Source organism: Terrapene carolina, unplaced genomic scaffold (genome assembly GCF_002925995.2).
Source record: "Terrapene carolina triunguis isolate 2854851 unplaced genomic scaffold, T_m_triunguis-2.0 Scaffold58, whole genome shotgun sequence".
Classification (NCBI taxonomy): Eukaryota; Metazoa; Chordata; order Testudines; family Emydidae; genus Terrapene; species Terrapene triunguis.
This window is the reverse complement of record NW_020664409.1, coordinates 111,535,175-111,555,394: the sequence shown is the minus strand read 5'-3', so window position 1 is coordinate 111,555,394 and position 20,220 is coordinate 111,535,175. Positions and strand designations below refer to the sequence as shown.

At 52.9% G+C, this 20,220-nt stretch overlaps 1 protein-coding gene across 1 annotated transcript in view; it reads right to left on the bottom strand.

Moving 5' to 3' along the window:
• Positions 1–1,756: 1,756 nt before the first annotated feature.
• LOC112119635 (rho GTPase-activating protein 39) overlaps positions 1,757–20,220 on the bottom strand; it is a 127,388-nt gene continuing 108,924 nt past the window's right edge. The window contains exons 6-8 of the mRNA XM_029913406.1: positions 16,531–16,806; positions 10,458–10,519; positions 1,757–4,878 (exon numbers count right to left, since the gene is read on the bottom strand). Coding sequence (XP_029769266.1) covers positions 4,684–4,878; positions 10,458–10,519; positions 16,531–16,806 — 533 coding nt within the window. The 3' untranslated portion in view covers positions 1,757–4,683. The remainder of the gene's footprint in view (positions 4,879–10,457; positions 10,520–16,530; positions 16,807–20,220) is intronic.

The window sequence follows — 20,220 nt, the reverse complement described above, 5'->3', positions numbered from 1 at the left end:
CGCACCGAGACCGAGGACAAAAGCACCAGCCACTGCTGGGCTGCTCAGACTCCTCACAGCACCTGTGTCTCTCGCTCCTTTCCCGGCAGGTGTGTGGGCAGGGAGGGCGTTTGCTGCTGGGGCCGGCTCTCTCGGGGAGCTGAAGGCACTTGCTCTTTGTAGCTGCATGGAGGGAATCACGGCGCGTCTGGGCTCCAGCTCGGCACACCTGTCCCTGCCATCGTCCAAGGCTGTGGGGTTCATGTGCATGGGGTTGGACCCCGTCCCTCCCCCAGCAGGTTCCCTGATGCCCATCATCTCTCTGAGGAACAGGCTGGCTGAGATGGTTTGGCTGTCTCTTTCCCTTTCTCCGAGAAAGGCTGGAGGGAGGGACTGGTGGGAAGCAGTGAAAACACCAAGGGGTTAATCTCTTATCAGCCCAGCTGCTGGCGAGTTCCCAGGGACTCCCTTCCCCAAGGAGGCTGTAGGGAAGTAACTAACCAGAAGCTCAAAGCTGCCAGCCAGGAAGCAGTGTGACATGAGGCCCCTCCTCCAGGCTGGAAGAACTGCCGGTCTTTGGGCACAGCCTCCTTGGCGGACTGTGGAACTCCTCACCACAGGAGAGCCAGCCCAATCCTGAGCGTGTTTGACACTCAATGAGAAGCCTTCTTCGTGGCCAGGTGACGAGGAGGAGGAGAGAGAAGGAAAAGAAAGATTTATCGTATCAGTGAATGAATCCTGGAGAATGACGAGTGAGGGCCCAGTGGACAATGTTAGCGCTACGCTATTGCGTGTTCTTGGCACTTAGTCACACAGTGACAGCACATGAGAAATACCCGAGATGACGGACGGCTAGATCTGACTTCTTGCTTCTGTGGCCTGACCCTGTTCAAGCCCAGCCTGTCTCTAACAGCAGGGGTCGCTCCTTCCCTGTCCCGGAGAGGGGGATGTTCCCAGCTTGGCAGGGAGGACAGGACAATCCCGGCTGGACTCTCCTGCCCGACCATGTGTGACTGGCCCCACCGGTGCTGTGCGCTACCTCTACACAGCAGTTTCGGTCCCAGAGAGCAGCCCGTTGTTCCTGTGGGGGTGGGAGCCACAGAAGACAGGCCAGAGGCCCTTGACGCACCCCAGCGCCGTGGGACGCACAGCGGGTATGCACTGCACTCTGCTCCTCGCATCCAGGGCTTTGGCATCAACCTGACATCCAAGGTATAGACACTCAGCCAGACTCTCTGGGGCTCTGCAGAGACCCCTCGGGTGGGGGATGGGGCTCTCCGCCCAGGACCCTTTGCAATTTTCTCTCCTGGTGAGCCACAAGGATGTTTTGGAGTGTGGCTGAGGACACTGCACGGCTGGCGTGTCGGTGAGCTCACGGCTCCCTAGAGCGCCTGCTGCTGGGGCACCCAGCCATTGCACGCTGCCACGGGCTGAGCAGCACCGAGGACCCCGCTGCCTGCCACAGACTGATGGCAGTGTGAGATGAAAACAAGGTCTCAGCGAGGCAGGAGGGGTCTGTGGGCTCAGACTTGGGCTGTCCATGCTCCGGCTGTGCGGGGTGAGATGGGGGAACCATCCCAGCTGAATGCTGAACCGAGCTGATCGGGACACAGAGGCTGAGGAGGAATCCAGCGTGGGGGACCTGTCACTGGATGGGTCCCCCAGGAGGTAGAGGTCCCTTGGCACTGTGAAGTGAAATCCTTGTGGCTAGCAGAAGGAATGCAGGTCGGTCTCTCTCTCTCTCTCTCTCACACACACACACACACACTGTCTTGCTGCTGCCAAGAGTCTGATTCCCAGCATTAACAGGAATCATCAAGCAAACAGAGGTCAGACAGAAAACCCAGTTCCTCCGCTGAGATCCCACGGAAGCAGGGCTGTGGGTTAAAGAGCAGAGCTGGGAGAGAGGCTGAGGAGAAGAGAGTTAACGTGGAGGAATGTAAACCTAGGTGGTAGGGCACAGGGTCCCTGCCTGAGCGCCAGCACCCAAGAGGTTAACTCTCCTGCAGGGGGTGGGGGGCACGAGCCAGGAGCTCAGGGTTAAACTGGGGAGCGCTATAAAAACAGGGAGATGGGACGGTGCACTGCAGAGCCAGAGACACAGCCCAGGGCCACCACCGGGCTGCTCAGGGGCAGGTTTGGTTGCGTCCTGAGCTGGACTCCATTTTAATACATGTGAACTCTAAAGGCCAACAGACCCTTAGGAGGGAACCGGCCTCAGGTCAAGGCGGATAGAGCTGGATATCTGCTCGAGCGCAGGCCTGGGGGTGGCAGCTGGGCAACGGGCCGACTGCAGAAGGCACCGGAGCGTGGAGATGCTGGGGCTCAGGTGGGCATTTCAGACTCGCCAGGCGGCTCGACAAGAAGGGATTTTGCCCCTGTCAGATGGGGAGGCGGAGACGCCAGGGCTACTTTCAGAGCCCCGAGTCCAGCCTGCATCGGTCCTGACTGTCCCAAGGAGAGCCCCTCGAGGGGAGGGAACTAGCTGGATTGTAACCGTTTCCCACCAGCCTCCCAGCTCCCACAGAGCAACGGCAGCCATCAGCCTTGGAGACCCTCCAGACGGCAAGGAAGAGAGAAAACTGGCACTGCTGATGACTTCAGCTCCGCCTTGGGTCCCAGAGCCCTCTGAGCCGGTGATCCCGAAGCCCACGACGCCTCGCTGGGGCTGATGCCAAGGGCCATCCAGAACGTGTTGCCAGGTGGGATTTTCACAAGCTTGACCGAAATTTTCATTGTCTGACAGCAGGAGAGAACCCCTCGGTCTCTCTCTGCCTTCAGGAGCCAGCACCTCCACCAATAGTGCTTTAAAGGCCTTGCTCTTTGCCATGGTTCAGCACGGCAGCCTCCTTGCCCTGGTTGTTGCGGCAGAATACAGCCCTGACACGGCCCAGGCGGGAGATTGCTACAGTGGAAGGGTTTGGCACGCCGGGTGCTGCTGTGACACCAGCTCCTTGGCACTCTCCACACCCACTCCCGACAGCACGTCTCTTCCAATGGCGCCCTGCTCAAAACAACTCCCCTCCGCAGGGCTGAGCTGATGGAGCTGGGGCCCAGCGAGCTGGGGCCTGACCTGCCGCACGCAGCGCCGGCCAGCGCCAGCCTTGTCTGGGTTGAGACCGAGCAGATGTTGTCTTGGAAATCAGCGATGGAGTTATTGCTGATGCATGGGCCACATGGGCAAAATACCCCGGAAGTGAACTCGCCCTACCCATACACAGGATGGTCATTCTTCTATCCCTGGCTGATGGTTAAATCCATCGTCTGCAGGTGGAGCCGATGGGACACACACCCTCTGCCGGCTCGGGCTAGGCACTGTCGCCCTCTCTAGGGCAGGCAGAGACGGCTCACTGCTGAGGGGAGTCAGGAAAAGCCGGGGACAATCCCCTTCTAGCTCGGGTTGTGGGTTTGCTGAGACGTAGCCGAGCCCTGCGCCAGCCGCAGCCCAAATGGCAAATGAAGCCCGGCCCCTCCTGGCTGTCCTGCTCTGGAACGGGAGCCCAGGCAGCACCCGGGAGCGTGAATCGAACACCAGGACAAAACAGCTGCAGAGTCATAGCTTTCTGCCCTGCCCTGAGCCTCCCCGCGGGGGGTTACGTTCAAGGCGTAGAGATCCTGTCTAGAAAGGGCTGGTAGGTCTCAGGGTTTGAGAATCAATCACTGCTCAGTCGACAACCCGCCCTCCCAGCCCCTCTCAACAGACGCTGCCATCAGATCTGGGCTTACAAGCAGCTGATGAAGAGGAGGAAAGGAAGGGGAAGTGACATCACCGGCTGCAAACGGCTCTGGGTCACGGAGACGCCTGACCACAAGCTTTGCCCTGAGAACTTGGAGTTGGTTTTGGCCCCCTCCTCCTGCCATAAAGGGGTCCCTCTTCTCACTGGGGGGCTGGGCTGATGGGGCCTGCATGGGGCTTAGACCCCTTCCTACCAAGGGGTTTTATCCTACCAGACAGATCCATACCTTATTCCACATGAATGTTCCCGCCAGATATCCCCTAGCTCCCAGGCTGGGTGGGACTGCTGCAAATACCCACTCTGCGGTCCCTGCCTGGAGACTGTCCTACCCACCCTCCCAGCCAGCGCTGGCCCCAGGGCAGGAGCATTGGGAGGCCTTGGTGATGCTCGCTGGCTTATTCTGATCTCCCCCTCCATCCACGCTGCCATCTTAAACGCCCCCCTCCCCTAGGAAGCACGTGGCGTGCTGGGAGTGGCTCTCCTGGACGCCTGTCTGCGAGAGAGCGGGGGCAAGGCCCGGCATCCCACATCCCCATAGTGGCTGCAGGCCCAGGACGCCGGGCAGGACTCCTGAGCCTCACCTGCAGGTGGCCGCCATGCCAGGCTAACCCTGCAGGCTGCTCCATGGCGGCTTGGCTGGGGGAATGGGCAGCGACATCTCCAGAGGTCTGGTTCAGGGGAGGGCGGCTGTCGCTTGGCCAGTAGCACTGGCGGGATCCCGCCACCACTTCCTGTATGACACTAGAGGGCAAAGGATGACGAGAGATGCTGGGGCGAGAGAGGCGGGACTAGGCCAGGTCGACATGGCGCTGGGGACACGGTGTGACGGGGACGAGAGGCCCTGCCCAGGGCTGCCCTGTCCTTCCCTTGGCGGTGTCTGGCTCGCACTCGTCGGCTGATTGACCTGGGGGTTGGGTGGGTTGTGGTCGTCGTCAGATTTGGTTTTGGCTCCTCCCCCTGCTCGCCGCTATAGGACCCCCTCCATGAAGCTGGTGTCCAGGTGCTGGATCAGCACCCGGATGAAGGACATTTCCTTCCTGGTGTTCTCGAAGATGATTCGCGGGTCATCGGACTGGCAGCGCAGGCAGTTGGGGGCCATCACCATGGCCAGGTTATTGACGTCCATCTTGGTGACCGCCACGTTAGCCGGCTGCACGAACACCTGGGGAAGGGAGAGAGGTTACAGCGTGCAGGGAAATGCCTCATCACCACCGGCTCCTCAGACAGCTCTGGGGCAGCTCAAAATTACCCTCTGTGCTATTAGCCCCACCCAGGTGTCTGCCAGCGTCTACTCCATGGGGGAGGGGGACCACAGCTCCTCCAGGGACTAAAACCAGTGGGAGGTGATCAAGGCAAGCCAGCCAGGTTGTGACCCCTCGAGAGGTCCACCCCTCCTGGAGAGGCTCCCTAGACTGGGTTCTCCAGACACCAACAGACAAAGAAAGGCCTTTGGGATAAATAGCCTGAGTTTAAACTGACTCAGGGCCTGCTTTCTGCTCCAGCGAGTGGGCAGGACCTCCTGTCCAAGGGGGACCCCATCCTTGGGGAAGGGTTGGAAGGCCTCGCCCTACTAGGCCTGCGATGGGCTTAACCCCATTTCCTGTAAAGCAAGGGAAAGAACCTACTTAGTTATGCTCCGCACCTGGGAGGTGATTAACTAATGACCTGGCCAGAGGAGGTGGAGCTGGGTTGTATAAGCAACTGAGCAGAGTGGTTGAGGGGAAAAGACCCAGGAGAGAGGAGCTCTGGGGAGCTCCCTCTCCCTGGGAAAGGCATGAAAGCAGGTCCATTCATTGGGATTGGCTGTGGCCAGAGGGCAGAGCTACAGGAGCAGGGTCACCTCCTGTGGTGGGGCCCTATAGCGGAGAAAGCCTTACCTAGGCCCTGCAAGGGCCAGGGAATGAGACAGAAGGGGGGCAGAAGGCCAGCAGGGAAAAGCCTGGGGTGGTGGTGGTGAAGGACCTTTGGCTTAGAGCTGAACCCCGGAAGGGGACTGAAGTGTTGTCACTTGGCCGGAGGGTGGAGCCACAGGAGACCCAGTGAGAGAGTCCAGAGAAGAGACTGGCTGGGGCTGGACATTATGGCTGAGAAAGTGGCCTCCAGAGGGGAGGTGATGCAAAGTCCCCTGCAATGCTGTGTCCGAGCAGGAGGGAGTTCCCTCGAGGGGAGGATGCGTGTTGACAGGGCCCCAATGGGTGTTCTCTGGCGTGTAGGTTCTTTGATTGTTTTAAAACATTGTCTCTGTAATGCTTTTACCTTCAGAATAAACGTACTTGCTTAGAAGGAGTTGTGAGATAACTCAACTGTGGGCAACACCTTATAACTGCAGACAACACACTGATCATAGCCTTTGGAAAGAAAGCAAGGCACAGGCTCTGGACTGTTTAGCTGGTCTGGTTTGCTGGGGACATTGCAATGTAACCCAGGGAGTTGTGTAGCCTTAAAACCCCAGGCAGGAGTGAGTGAGATGCGGGTCTTTCACCAAGAGAGGTGATGACTGGGAGCCTGGAGCCTACAGTGGATGCCCTTGGTGGGCCACGGATGGGGAATGCAGGTGCAGTTGCCCTGAACTGTGACTATTATTATTAGCTGTGGCTCTGTGTGTAGCTTTGTGTGCAGTTCAGGGCCAGGAAGGACAGGAAATGCGCGTCACTGTGGTCATGTGATGTACACATGGGGTAGCATGGAAGGGTAACAATTAGGGCTGTCGATTAATCGCGGTTAAATCACGCGATTAACTTAAAAAAATTAATCATGATTAAAAAAATTAATCGCGATTAATCGCAGTTTTAATCGCACGGTTAAACAATAAAATACCAATTGAAATTTATTAAATATTTTGGGTGTTTTTCTACATTTTCAAATATATTGATTGCAATTACAACACAGAAAACAAAGTGTACAGTGCTCACTTTATATTATTTGTATTACAAATATTTGCAATGTAAAAATTATAAACAAAAGAAATAGTATTTTTCAGTTCACCTCATACAAGTACTGTAGCGCAATCTCTTTATCGTGAAAGTGCAACTTACAAACGTAGATTTTTTTTGTTACATAACTGCACTCAAAAACAAAACAATGTAAAACTTTAGAGCCTACAATTCATAGATTCATAGATTCATAGATTCTAGGACTGGAAGGGACCTCGAGAGGTCATCGAGTCCAGTCCCCTGCCCGCATGGCAGGACCAAATACTGTCTAGACCATCCCTGATAGACATTTATCTAACCTACTCTTAAATATCTCCAGAGATGGAGATTCCACAACCTCCCTAGGCAATTTATTCCAGTGTTTAACCACCCTGACAGTTAGGAACTTTTTCCTAATGTCCAACCTAGACCTCCCTTGCTGCAGTTTAAGCCCATTGCTTCTTGTTCTATCCTCAGAGGCTAAGGTGAACAAGTTTTCTCCCTCCTCCTTATGGCACCCTTTTAGATACCTGAAAACTGCTATCATGTCCCCTCTCAGTCTTCTCTTTTCCAAACTAAACAAACCCAATTCTTTCAGCCTTCCTTCATAGGTCATGTTCTCAAGACCTTTAATCATTCTTGTTGCTCTTCTCTGGACCCTTTCCAATTTCTCCACATCTTTCTTGAAATGCGGTGCCCAGAACTGGACACAATACTCCAGCTGAGGCCTAACCAGAGCAGAGTAGAGCGGAAGAATGACTTCTCGTGTCTTGCTCACAACACACCTGTTAATACATCCCAGAATCATGTTTGCTTTTTTTGCCACAAACACTGTTGACTCATATTTAGCTTGTGGTCCACTAGAACCCCTAGATCCCTTTCTGCCGTACTCCTTCCTAGACAGTCTCTTCCCATTCTGTATGTGTGAAACTGATTGTTTCTTCCTAAGTGGAAGAAAGCCCTACTTCATTTGCAATATTGTGGACATTGCAGATCCTGCCATATGAGGCTTCCACGGCAGGTTTGATTTTCATTAGCTTACTGTGCACAGTCCAGTTTTGCCTACATTGAGGTTTGCAGCACACACTTCCCTCCCCCCTCCCCCTTAGTATAGTGCAAGGCACTGAGAGCTGCACAGGGAACACAGCTGTGAGCCCAGGGAGGGGCTCAGTTTCACAGCAGGGAGCCTACCAGCAGTGGAATTGACATTCTTGTCAGTTTCATGGCTAGTATTATGTCACATTTCCTCTCCAGCTGGGACTGTCAGCCCAGCGCTGGGCAAGGAAATTCAAAATAATTGGCGACAGTGGGTCAGTGTGGTGGGGTCAAATGCCCAGTGGATCTGTGTGGTGAAGCACGCCTGGAGGCTGGGACACCCTCCCACCCCAGGGAGATCATGCCCCACAGGCTGAGAGCAGCAGACACCATGTGTTTGGAGCCGCCATGCCCTCCGGGTAGACTCCCTGCTGCATGTTAGCAGGGTTACACCTGGTATTTAAGTCCATTAATGGCTATTAGCCAGGATGGGTGAGAACTGGTGTCCCTAGACTCTGTTTGTCAGAGGGTGGAGATGGATGGCAGGAGAGAGGTCACTTGATCATTACCTGTTAGGTTCACTCCCTCTGGGGCACCTGGCATTGGCCACTGTCGGTAGACAGGATACTGGGCTAGATGGACCTTTGGTCTGACCCAGTACGGCCGTTCTTATGTTCTTATGGATTCAAGAGAAGAGGGTGTTGTGTCCTTGATGGGGTCACATCTAGACACATTTCAAACCCAAGTGCTGGTTCCTCAGCGGTTTATCTAGCTATTTACAATGATTTTTCTCTCCGAAACAGCCTTCTCCTGCCCCAGAGGGGGCTGCATGTCAGTGCTGGGTGTAGTGACCTATACAGCCTCCTGGGTCTGCTGAATGGAAGGGGAAGGGGGCCCATTGACTCATTTGGAGACAACTGCGCACTTTAGGGCAGGGCAGCTGCATCATTTGAGGCTGAACAGGGGCTGCGTGGTGCCTTTGTACAGTGGGGCAGGTGAGCGAACAGCAGCGGGGTTACTAGAGGTTTGGAAGGTTCTTTAGCATTTCCCATTTGGATATCCGAAATGGCTTCCATCCAATCAGCAGCCAGAACTCCTGCCCCAAGCACAGTCCTATCAGGCACATCAGCACCACCATTAGATGTTTCCAGTTCAAGCACTGAGCCAGCCTGACCCGACTTAGCTTGCCAGAGTTGACAGGCTCACAACACAAGGTGGCGTGACTACAGGCACTCAGTAGCCAGACAGCCATTAACAAGCAGCCTTCCTGACCCCTTGGAGGTCTATGGGAGAAAGGGGAGAGGCCTCGATTCCAGCTTGCCAGATGCTCGCTGGCTGCAGCGAAGTCCTCCAGGTTTGCAGGCACCGCCGGCCCGGGTGCTCACGCCGGCATTCAGAGCTACATTGGACTGCTGGCTAAGTCCCTCGCTCCATCTCTGGATTCCCTGCAGCCTTTGCTGTAACTACAGGGACGTCTGCTCATTCCCCTTATTCCTACATCCTGAATCCGCTCCCAGTGTTTCCTGTCAGTTGTGCTATCAATCCACTGTCAGCAGCCAGGAATCGCCCACCAGGCTCCAAACCGCAGTCCAGTTGCACTAGTCCCACATCCTGCTAGGTGGGACACCCTGACCTCTCTTGCATCCTGATAACCTGCCCGCACTGTGTAGCTGTGGCCAGGAAAGGCCAGCCCTGAGCTCTGAGGCTATGGCAAATCACTGTCCCCAGAGGCACATTTCCATCCAGACGGTGCCTAATGACACTGGATGTTGGGGAGTTTTTAATGTAGCCAACTGACCTCTCTGGTAGCATTTTCATTGCTTCCTGAATTCTTTGTGAAGCTGTGGTAGGTGAGGGGAATGGACACTGCTGAGGTCTGTCCACATGCCAGAGCTGTAGAATGAGCCAGGTATATTATTAATAATAATTAATAATCATTGATTAATTCCTATGGAATCTTCCACCTCAGGATCTCAAAGCACTTTATCTACTGCCGCCTCACATCCCTCTTGGGGAGTACAATACAGGTCATGTGGCAATCATTTCAATCAGCACTGGAATGCAGCCACCTCTGAGGTGGAGCACAGCAGCTGATTTACAGCTCACCGCAGGGCTGCGTATCACTTCAGGACAGGAAGTGAAGAATACGGTGTCTAAGTGAAAACGCAGAGGGTGATCTAGGGAGGCATGTTACAATCACCCACATTAGAATTTGTCCAGGACACCAGGTTCGTGTAAGAATTGCCACCAGGTCTGTAATGAACACAAGAGACCAGGGTCGTGGTTTCACCTCTTGTCAGAAAGAGGCACCTCCAGTAGTGCTCCATGTTAGTCTGTGGGTCTAACCCAGACCGTATCTATTTTGATTGCAGTGGGTGCCTGCAGTGGGCATGGGGCTGCCCAAACCCAGTGGAAGAGAGGGTCCCTCGAAGCAGAGTTTCTATCCGATAGGTGCAAGAGGTGCCTAGGCTTTGAGCCTGCTGTCTGCCCAGAGTCAGGTCTCCCCGTGGGGGAACAGAGCAACTGTTACATTGGGGGAGCTCCTGCTCTCCTGCGGGGCTGTCACAGTCAGGGATTGTTTTGAGGACAGAACCTCGAGGGGCAGCAAGGGCACCTCTGCGGCGGGATTGGGGCTTGTCCCACACGCACACGTCTCCTGCTTAGAAGCAGGCGGCTGCTGACCGATTGCACAACACTGGCTTCAGTAGGACAGACGCAAGGTGTGCCAGCCCCAGATGGAATCGCGAGCAGTGCACCGAGTCTGCTTACAGCACTTTGTTTATGGATCATTCACCTGCCGCTGCAATGCAGCCACCTCTGGGCTGAGCGTGGCAGCACATTCTCTACCAGCAAAGGCTACACAGGGTGTGTAGGAGAGAAAGTGAAGAACCCCGTATGCAGCTGACACTGCCAGGGGAGACTTTTCCCACGAACCAGGATGAATGACTCTAGTGAACAGTGCTCTGGGATGCCAAATGAGCACAAGTGGACAGCACCTAGGGCAGTGGTCCCCAACTTTTTTCATCTGGCGGGCGCCAGACGACAAGCCACGGACCGTGGCGGCGGACGAGCATCCGCCGAAATGCCACCAACAAGCAGCAGCATCCAGAGGCGTCGCCTCCGAAATGCCGCCGAAATTCGGCAGCATTTTGGCAGATGCTCGTCCACCAGCCAGTACGTGGGCGCACTTAGATGCCTCGGCGGGCGCCATGGCACCCGCGGGCACCGCGTTGGGGACCCCTGACCTACGATATATGCCTCATCTGAAAAAAGACACACACACACCCCAGTAGCACAGCGCCCCCTAGCATCACACTGAGGTATCAATACACTACTGACTCAGAGAAGAGAGCACCCCATACTAAATCATCCACACCTCTCTTTGTACCACAGCACCCCCTAGCGTTGTGCTGGGGCAGTGGGGCCTGTACTGACTAAGAGGGGAGAGTGACCCCTACTGAGTCATAAATATAGCTTCCTGCGATGCCTGGGCTTTCTCTGGGTGGGGTAAGGGGAGTCGTCCGGGAATCCTTTGTTTCCTTGGTTTTTATTTCAGTCCCTTGGAGGCAGCCTTCCCACATTGCTTGTAGCTACTTCTCTCGACTCCCAGCTGCACAGAGGGTCCTGGAGAAAGAATTTGCTCCTTCGGCACAGAAGAAGTTGTCGCACCGGCTCGCCATGTTATAGTTACAAAAGCCTATCTAGAGAGTTCCTAAGAGATTTGTGTTTAAAAGGCGTTATGTCTATTGAAGAGCAAATCCTGTCGTTGCCTTAGTTCGTTTGTATGACAGTGAATACTGCGTTTCCGTACTCACTAAAGACCATTTTCCCATGAACTGGAATGTGAACCCTGCCATCCTGGCCAAATTCCAAATTGTCTCATTCCATTCTGCTTCCTACATCCTCCCTGCCATTTGGGTGCAGGATTCTCTTTCACTTCCTGCCCCGAAATGCTGGATGGCATCGATTCATGTTCTTAAACAGCTGTCATGTTCCACCCCAGAGCTGGCTGCATTTCAGTGGTGGGGGAAGTGCTTTGAGATTCCCTCTCGGCTGCCATCATCCTGGCGTTTGTTGCTTTGAGATTAGACTTGCAATGCGTTGTTCTAAGCTGGGCACTGCACCAGCTTGTGTGTGAAGTGATGCATTTTGCAGCAAGCAAGTGACGCATTGTTCTGGGTTCTATTGGGTTGGATCATTAAGGCCCTAGCTGGCTGGGGAGCTGCCTCCCGGAGCAATCAGACCCGCTATCCTCAGTGCCACACAAACAAACAGTCACATCACTCTCGTCCGTGTCTCTGCTAGCCAGTAAATGGGCTCCGGCGATGCCGGTCAGTAGTGACTGATGGCTGCTCATTTAACAGTGTCGCGCAGCCAGCAGGAAGGACACCTTGATCCCGATTGTTTAATGGGAACACCCCAGATGGCACCCAGCAGCCCAAGATGGAGCCATCTTTGCTTGCATGCTGGTGAACCTCGGTTCATCGCAGCCACACAGAGCTGTGTCCTGCTGCTGCAGATAATGACCCGCTCGGGTATCCTGTCACAGCCCCGTCACGCCCAGGCTGCGCACTGAGTCTGACAAATCATTTCAGCCAACGCCTAGGGGCCGTCCGCAGCGCGCAGAGCCGAGAAAGAGCAGCACACCTGCATCAGCAGGCTGCTTCGCCATCAGGTGGCCCATCCGTGCACACAGAACAAATGCTGGTGCCGCGTCTCCACTGAGACACGGTCAGATGGGGACTGAGAGGGAGAAATCATCCTGGGAGATGCCGTGTGGTGGGCAAGCTTCGGGGCAGTGTTTCTTCCGGATGTGTCTGCAAAGAATTACCCCAGCCTGGTGCCATGGGAGCCTGGGTACAAGGGTCAGGCCCTGACATCCCCAGTAAGCTCCCAGTGCAGCCCTCACTTGGCAAAGTTTGCCCATGGCCGCTGTTTTGTGTAGCGCCCGTCCTGTCAGGTACTGGGCATGGCACCACTACCAGCATCCCACAGCAGCAGGCAGCCCACAGTGGGTCAGAAGCTGCGGCTGAATCTATAGGTTACTGGGTATTAATGTAAAGGTCCAAAGAAGAATGACACCAAACAACTCCTCTTGCCATGCAGGGTCCTGGAGTGAATTTACCTTTGAGGCAAACTGGTCTCATACTCCCAGCCCAGCATTTTCATTGATACATTGCACCTTCCTTTCCAGGGATGAACCCCCTGCTGAGAGCTGGTCAGTGTCATTTGACAAATGGGGAAACTGAGGCAACAACCAGCCAGGACCTGAGCCTGCAGGCTCTTTGCAGAGGGAGCATTTCTCCCCTCCAGTGGGAATTCAGCCCGTGGCAAAGGCAGGATTGGACTCTAAGTAACCTGCTCACGCTGTGGCAGATCCCGGGCTAGAACTCAGGTCTCCTGGCTCCCAGTTGTGCCTTAAGCACAAGTTAATTCTTCCTCCTTTAGTTCACTGGAGTCTGACTCCTGGCTGTAAGGGATTCACCTGGATGGACTCCCAGCAAACAATGTCTCTCCAGTGCCATGTTTGCAGAGTGCCCACTTACCCTGCCAATTCCCTTTGGAGCAGCCGCTCAGGGAGGAGAGTGTAGGTTGGGAGCAGACAGCAGAAGGCTTCTGTGACACTGTTTTTCCGACCAGCCTTCTCCCCCTGCAGGGTTAGCCAGTAAATCCTAAATCTGTTTGCAGGACCAGTGTCTGACTGTGTCCATAAAACCCCACAGCTTGTCTCTCAGGGGGAAAGAGTAGCTTAGAAAGAAGAACATTATTAATGGCTTAACCAGGAGATCTTCAATGATCTAAAACTCAAAGAACCCTACAAAAAATGGAAACTCAGTCAAATTACAGAGGATGTATGTAAACAAATAACACAAGTCTGTAGCGACAAAATTAGAAAGGCCAAGGCACAAAACAAGATCAAACTAGCTAGGGACATAAAGGGTAACAAGAAAACATTCTACAAATACATTAGAAGCAAGAGGAAGACCAAGGACAGAGTAGGCCAGTTACTCAATGTGAGGGGAAAGACAATAACAGAAAATGTGGAAATGGCAGAGGTGCTTAATGACTTCTTTGTTTTGGTTTCACCAAGAAGGTTGGTGGCGATTGGACCTCTAATATAGTAAATGCCAGTGAAAATGAGGTAGGATCAGAGTCTAAAATAGGGAAAGAACAAGTCAAAAATTTCTTAGACAAGTTAGATGTCTTCAAATCACCAGGACCTGATGAAATACATCCTAGAATACTCAAGGAGCTGACTGAGGAGATATCTGAGCCATTAGCTATTATCTTTGAAAAGTCATGGAAGATGGGAGAGATTCCAGAAGACTGGGAAATAAGGACAACCCGGGGAATTACAGACCAGTCAGTTTAACTTCTGTATCCGGAAAGATAATGGAGCAAATAATTAAGAAATCAATTTGCAAATACCTAGAAGATAATGAGGTGATAAGTAACAGTCACCATGTATTTGTTAAGAACAAATCGTGTCAAACCAACCTGATAGCTTTCTGTGACAGGGTAACAAGCGTTGTGGATGGGGGGAAGCAGTAGACGTGGTGTATCTTGACTTTAGTAAGGCTTTTGTTACTGTCTCACATAACCTTTTCATAAACAAACTAGGGAAATACAACCTAGATGGAGCTACTATAAGGTGGGTGCAAAGCTGGTTGGAAAATCATTCCTGGAGAGTAGTTATCAGTGGTTCACAGACATGCTGGAAGGGCATAATGAGTGGGGTCCCACAGGGATCGGTTCTGGATCCGGTTCTTTTCAATATCTTTAGCAGTGATTTAGATAATGGCATAGAGAGTACACTTATAAAGTTTGTGGATGATCCCAAGCTGGGCGGGGTTGCAAGTGCTTCGGAGACTAGGATAAAAATTCAAAATGATCTGGATAAACTGGAGAAATGGTCTGAAGTAAATAGGATGAATTCAATAAGGACAAATGCAAAGTACTCCACTTAGGAAGGAACAATCAGTTGCACACATACAAAATGGGAAATGACTGCCTAGGATGGAGTACTGCAGAAAGGGATCTGGGGTCATAGTGGATCACAAGCTAAATATGAGTTAACAGTGTAACGCTTTTGCAAAAAAAGCAAACATCATTCTGGGATGTATTAGCAGAAGTGTTGTAAGCAAGACACGAGAAGTAATTCTTCCGTTCTACTCCGTGCTGATTAGGCCTCAACTGGAGTATTGTGTCCAGTTCTGGGCGCCACATTTCAGGAAAGATGTGGACAAATTGGAGAAAGTCCAGAGAAGAGCAACAAAAATGATTAGAGGTCTAGAAAACAGGACCTATGAGGGAAGATTGAAAAAATTGGGTTTGTTTAGTCTGGAGAAGAGAAGACTGAGAGGGGACAGGATAACAGTTTTCAAATACATAAAAGGTTGTTACAAGGAGGAGGGAGAAAAATTGTTCTCCTTAATCTCTGAGGATAGGACAAGAACCAATGGGCTTAAATTGCAGCAAGGGCGGTTTAGGTTGGACATTAGGAAAATCTTCCTGTCAGGGTGGTTAAACACTGGAATCAATTGCCTAGGGAGGTTGTGGAATCTCCATCATTGGAGATTTTTAAGAGCAAGTTGGACAAACACCTGTCAGGGATGGTCTAGATCGGGGTGGGCAAACTTTTTGGCCTGAGGGCCACATCGGGTTTCCAAAATTGTATGGAGGGCCGGTTAGGGGAGGCTGTGCCTCCCCAAACAGCCAGGCGTGGCCCGGCCCCCACCCCCTATCTGACCCTCCCTGCTTCTCGCCCACTGACGGCCCCCCCGGGACTCCTACCCCATCCACCACCCCCTGTCCCCTGACTGCCCCCCGCCACGCCATCCAACATCCCCCCTCCTTCCTGACTGCACCCCCGGGACCCCTGCCCCCATTCAACCACCCCTGTTCCCCGCCTTCTGACTGCCCCGACCCCTATCCACACCCCTGCTCCCTGACCACCACCCCGAACTCCCCTGCCCTCTATCCAACCCCCCCGCTCCCTTCCCCCTTACCACGCTGCCTGGAGCACCGATGGCTGGCGGCACGACAGCCGCACCGCCCAGAGCACCGAGTCAGGCCACGGCTCTGCAGCTGCGCTGCCCGGCTGCCCAGAGCATTGCGCCGACGGTGCAGTGAGCTGAGGCTGTGGGGGAGGGGGAACAGCAGGGGAGGGGCCAAGGGCGAGCCTCCGTGGCCAGGAGCTCAGGGGCCGGGCAGGAGGGTCCCGCGGCCGGATGTGGCCCACAGACCATAGTTTGCCCACCTCTGGTCTAGATAATACTTAGTCCTGCCTTGAGTGTAGGGGACTTGACTAGATGACCTCTCGAGGTCCCTTCTAGTTCTATGATTCTATGATTGATAAGCTCCTTGTCCCATGGCAGGAGAACGCCATGTTACCGACCCTGTTTGAGCATCTCTCTCACTGGCCAAAGGCCTGTTCTGCCAAATACTGCTTACCAATGCACTTCCTTGGCGTCTCCCATGCCAGCCCCGGCCCGGCCCAGCGGTGAGTGGAGTTGGCTGAAAGGCAGTGGAGATTATTCTCAGCCCTTTAAGCAAAATAGAAACTGGATTTCCATTCGCCATCTTTTCTCATTTGCTTTTGTGCGAGTAGGTTTTGGGTTCGTGTGGATTTGGGGCCCCGCCCCTGGCTGATCCTGGTTCTGCGATGACGTAGCAGACTCCCTCACAGCACAGCTGCCCCTCGCTGTGGTGCCCGCGTAGGAGGATGAATCTGTGCTGCTGGTGCCCCGGTTAGGGCTGGCCCCTGGCATCTGTATGGGGTCGAGTCATGGGTTTTTTGCACTGCTGCCTCTTTTGTTCATTGCATGACTCCTGACCAGTCCAGAGCCCTGACACAGAGGCTCTACCTGTCTCCTTCCCCTGCGTCTCCCATATTCTCTGGCTGTCATTCAGCTTCCACTTGCCCTGAGGCTGTGTGACCCAGTTCCAGGGCTTTGTGCCTCGATACGCACCGCCGACAAAATCCACCTGGTTGTGCCAGTGCCCGTCTGTGGCCGGTGCTTTGCTGCTCCCTGCGCTGCCCAGAGCGACGTTTTCCTGCAGCTGCTGCGGTTCCTCCGGAAACCTGCCGTGGCTGTAATTGCTGCGCTCTGAGTAGATGACGCTGTTCTGCATTGTTAGCTCTGCAATGGGCTGGTTGCAGGAAATGGATCAGCGAGTGCGCTGGGAAACCATCTCCTCTCTCTAACGTGGGTGGGTGCAGATGCACGACTGAGGGTCTGGTTCTGTGAGCTGAAGAGGGGCTGGTGCTGTCAAACCAAGTGTTTGCTTTATAGAAACCGTGGGCTTGCCAGAGCCAAACAGGAATAGAAATGGGCCTGGGGGAGAGGTGATAAATATCACTGGGAACGGAGTGGTGGATTTAAACCTCTCACCTGCAGTGCTGGGAAACACAAATATAATCAGCTCATTGGTTTTGCTTCTCCCCACTAGTGAGTGCTCCATATAAAAGGATAAGAGCCTACTACTGTGACCTGTTAATGGACGTGCTCCTTTAGCTCAAGTGGCAGAGGCTCCTGGAGTTAGCACTGAAAGTCCTGGGTTCAGTTCTTGCTCATGACCCCTAATAGGGAGCCATCACACAAACCCAACAGCCTTGAAGGAGTGGGTGAGAAGCAGAAGCCGGTGTCGATCAGGGGAGGTTCACTGACTCCTGCTGAGGATCTGGCCCCCAAAGGGAAGGTGACCCGCCTAGTTTCCAAGTGGAGCGAAATGCAACAGAGTACACAAGCAGCATTGGGGCGAGCAGCCGGTTAGATTCCTGGAAGAGCTGTTTGCCACGCTCCCCCAGAACCCTTCTCCCCACTGGGCTACGGATGCGTGCTCTCTCCCAAGGGTGCAGCATCGATCGCTCTCTAAGCAGCGACGCTTCCTGCCAGTTGGTGCCCAGTGCAGGACTCTAAACCAAACCAAAACAGCACCGGTGGAAGCAGGCTCCCTTCAGCCTCCTGCCAGTCGCTTCATGCCTTGCCTTTGCGTTTACACCGAGGATGACTAGCGGCCGGCCGGCCCTCTGCACATTGGGGCGAGGTGCCTGTGAGCACTGGGGCTCGCTCACTAGCTGCCAATGGCTTCTTGGCTGAAATCATTGGGTAGAGCCAGTGCTCTCAGATGGCCATAACTCCAAGAACCTTTGTGCATTGATAAGCTGTCGTCCTCCTGGGGATCTGATAGAAACACCACAGTCCCTCCCTTGCCTCACCCCGTAACCAGGGGCCCATAGAAATGCTACATCCCCTCCCCCGCCTCACCCTATAATCAGGGGCCCTAGAAATGCCAAATCTCCTCCCCCCCCACCTCACCTGAACTCGGGGGCCCATAAGGAACAAATGGGTCAGATTTCAAAGCTGTATGTAGAAAGTTGAACGGTTGAAATCCCGAGGCAGGTTGGTGACTGTGATGGGAAGGTCGGTCGGAGATCAACATGGCCTGGGAGCGCCTGCCATGTGTCAAGATGCTGGCTCCATGGGGACATGGAAATGACGGCACTGTCATGCCGGGACAGGCCTCCACCTGGGATGAGGTGGGGGAGAAGCAGAGAGTGAAACTGACTAGGCTGCTGTCATTGTCCAAGGGGAGTGAGATGCAGGGGCGCAGCCGGCACTCCAGACTCTCTAAGAACCCCGGATACATCAAAGCTTGCCCGAGTCAGATTTGCTGGATCAGGGCTTCCACTGCCTGGTGCACTCCCCCATGCACACTGCCCCACACTCCCACGTACCCTGCCCCACTCCACCCAGCACCCTGCCCCATCCCTGCACACTCAGCTCTGCATCTCTCTTTTTTAACCTAACACGAGCTCTGCTACTTGTCTCCTCTCCGCAGCGTCGTTGCTGAAGCTCTGGTACCGGGAGCTGGAGGAGCCGCTGATTCCCCACGAGTTCTACGAACAGTGCATCACCCACTACGAGAACCCAGAGGCAGCCATCGCAGTCATCCACTCCTTGCCCAGGATCAACAAAATGGTGCTCTGCTACCTCATCCGCTTCCTACAGGTAGGGCAGGGGGACGGGCTCCAGCCTGGGGGTCACCCACGGGTGTGTTGATCCCGCCCTCTGCCTTGTCACTCAACTCACTCCCAGCTTCACTGCATTTATGGACGCTATTGCATTGACCCTTGTTGTGTTATGGGGGTTTGGTACTGCACCACTCAGCCACTGTAAAGAAGACAGATAAGTGCACTGACATTGTTACTAGGGCTGGCAAGCGATTCAAAACATTAATCACAATTAATTGAGCGATTAACAAAATTAATTGCAATTAATCATGCAATTAATCGTGCTGTTAAACAATAATAGAATACTATTTATATAAATATTGTGGATGTTTTCCATATTTTCAAACATATTGATTTCAGTTACAACACAGAATACTAAGTGTACAGTGCTCACTTTATATTTATTTTTATTATAAGTATTTGCACTATAAAAAGAAAGAAATCGTATTTTTCAATTCACCTCATACAAGTACTGTCGTGCAATCTCTTTATCATGAAAGTTGAACATACAAACGTAGAATTATGTACTAAAAATAACTGCATTCAAAAATAAAACAATGTGAAACTGTAAAGCCTACAAATCCACTCACTCCTACTTCTTGTTCAGCCAATCACTCAGACAAACAAGGTTGGTTACAATTTGCAGGAGATAATGCTGCCTGCTTCTTGTTTACAATGTCACCTGAAAGTGAGAACAGGCGTTCTCATGGCATTGTTGTAGCCGGCGTTGCAAGGTATTTACGTGCCAGATATGCTAAAGATTCATATGTCCCTTCATGCTTCAACCACCATTCCAGAGGACATGCGTCCATGCTGATGACGGGTTCTGATCAATAACGATCCAAAGCAGTGCGGACCAATGCATGTTCATTTTCATCATCTGAGTCAGATCCCACCAACAGAAGGTTGATTTTCTTTTTTGGTGGTTCGGGTTCCGTAGTTTCCGCATCGGTGTGTTGCTCTTTTAAGACTTCTGAAAGCATGCTCCACACCTTGTCCCTCTCAGATTTTGGAAGGCACTTTCGATTCTTAAATCTTGGGTCGAGTGCTGTAGCTATCTTTAGAAATCTCACATTGGTACCTTCTTTGCATTTTGTCAAATCTGCAGTGAAAGTGTTCTTAAAATGAACAACATTTGCTGAGTCATCATCCGAGTCTGCTATAACATGAAATATATGGCAGAATGCAGGTAAAACAGAGCCAGAGACATACAATTCTCCCCCAAGGAGTTCAGTCACTAATTTAATTAACACATTATTTTTTAATGAGTGTCATCATGTCCTCTGGAATGGTGGCCAAAGCATGAAGGGGCATACGAATGTTTAGCATATCTGGCATGTAAATACCTTGCAATGCCAGCTACAAATGTGCCATGCAAATGCCTGTTCTCACTTTCAGGTGACTTTGTAAATAAGAAGCAGGCAGCGGTATCTCCTATAAATGAAAACAAACTTGTTTCTCTTAGCGATTAGCTGAACAAGAAGTAGGACTGAGTGGATAAGGGAGAAGCTGTGGATGTGGTATACCTAGACTTTAGTAA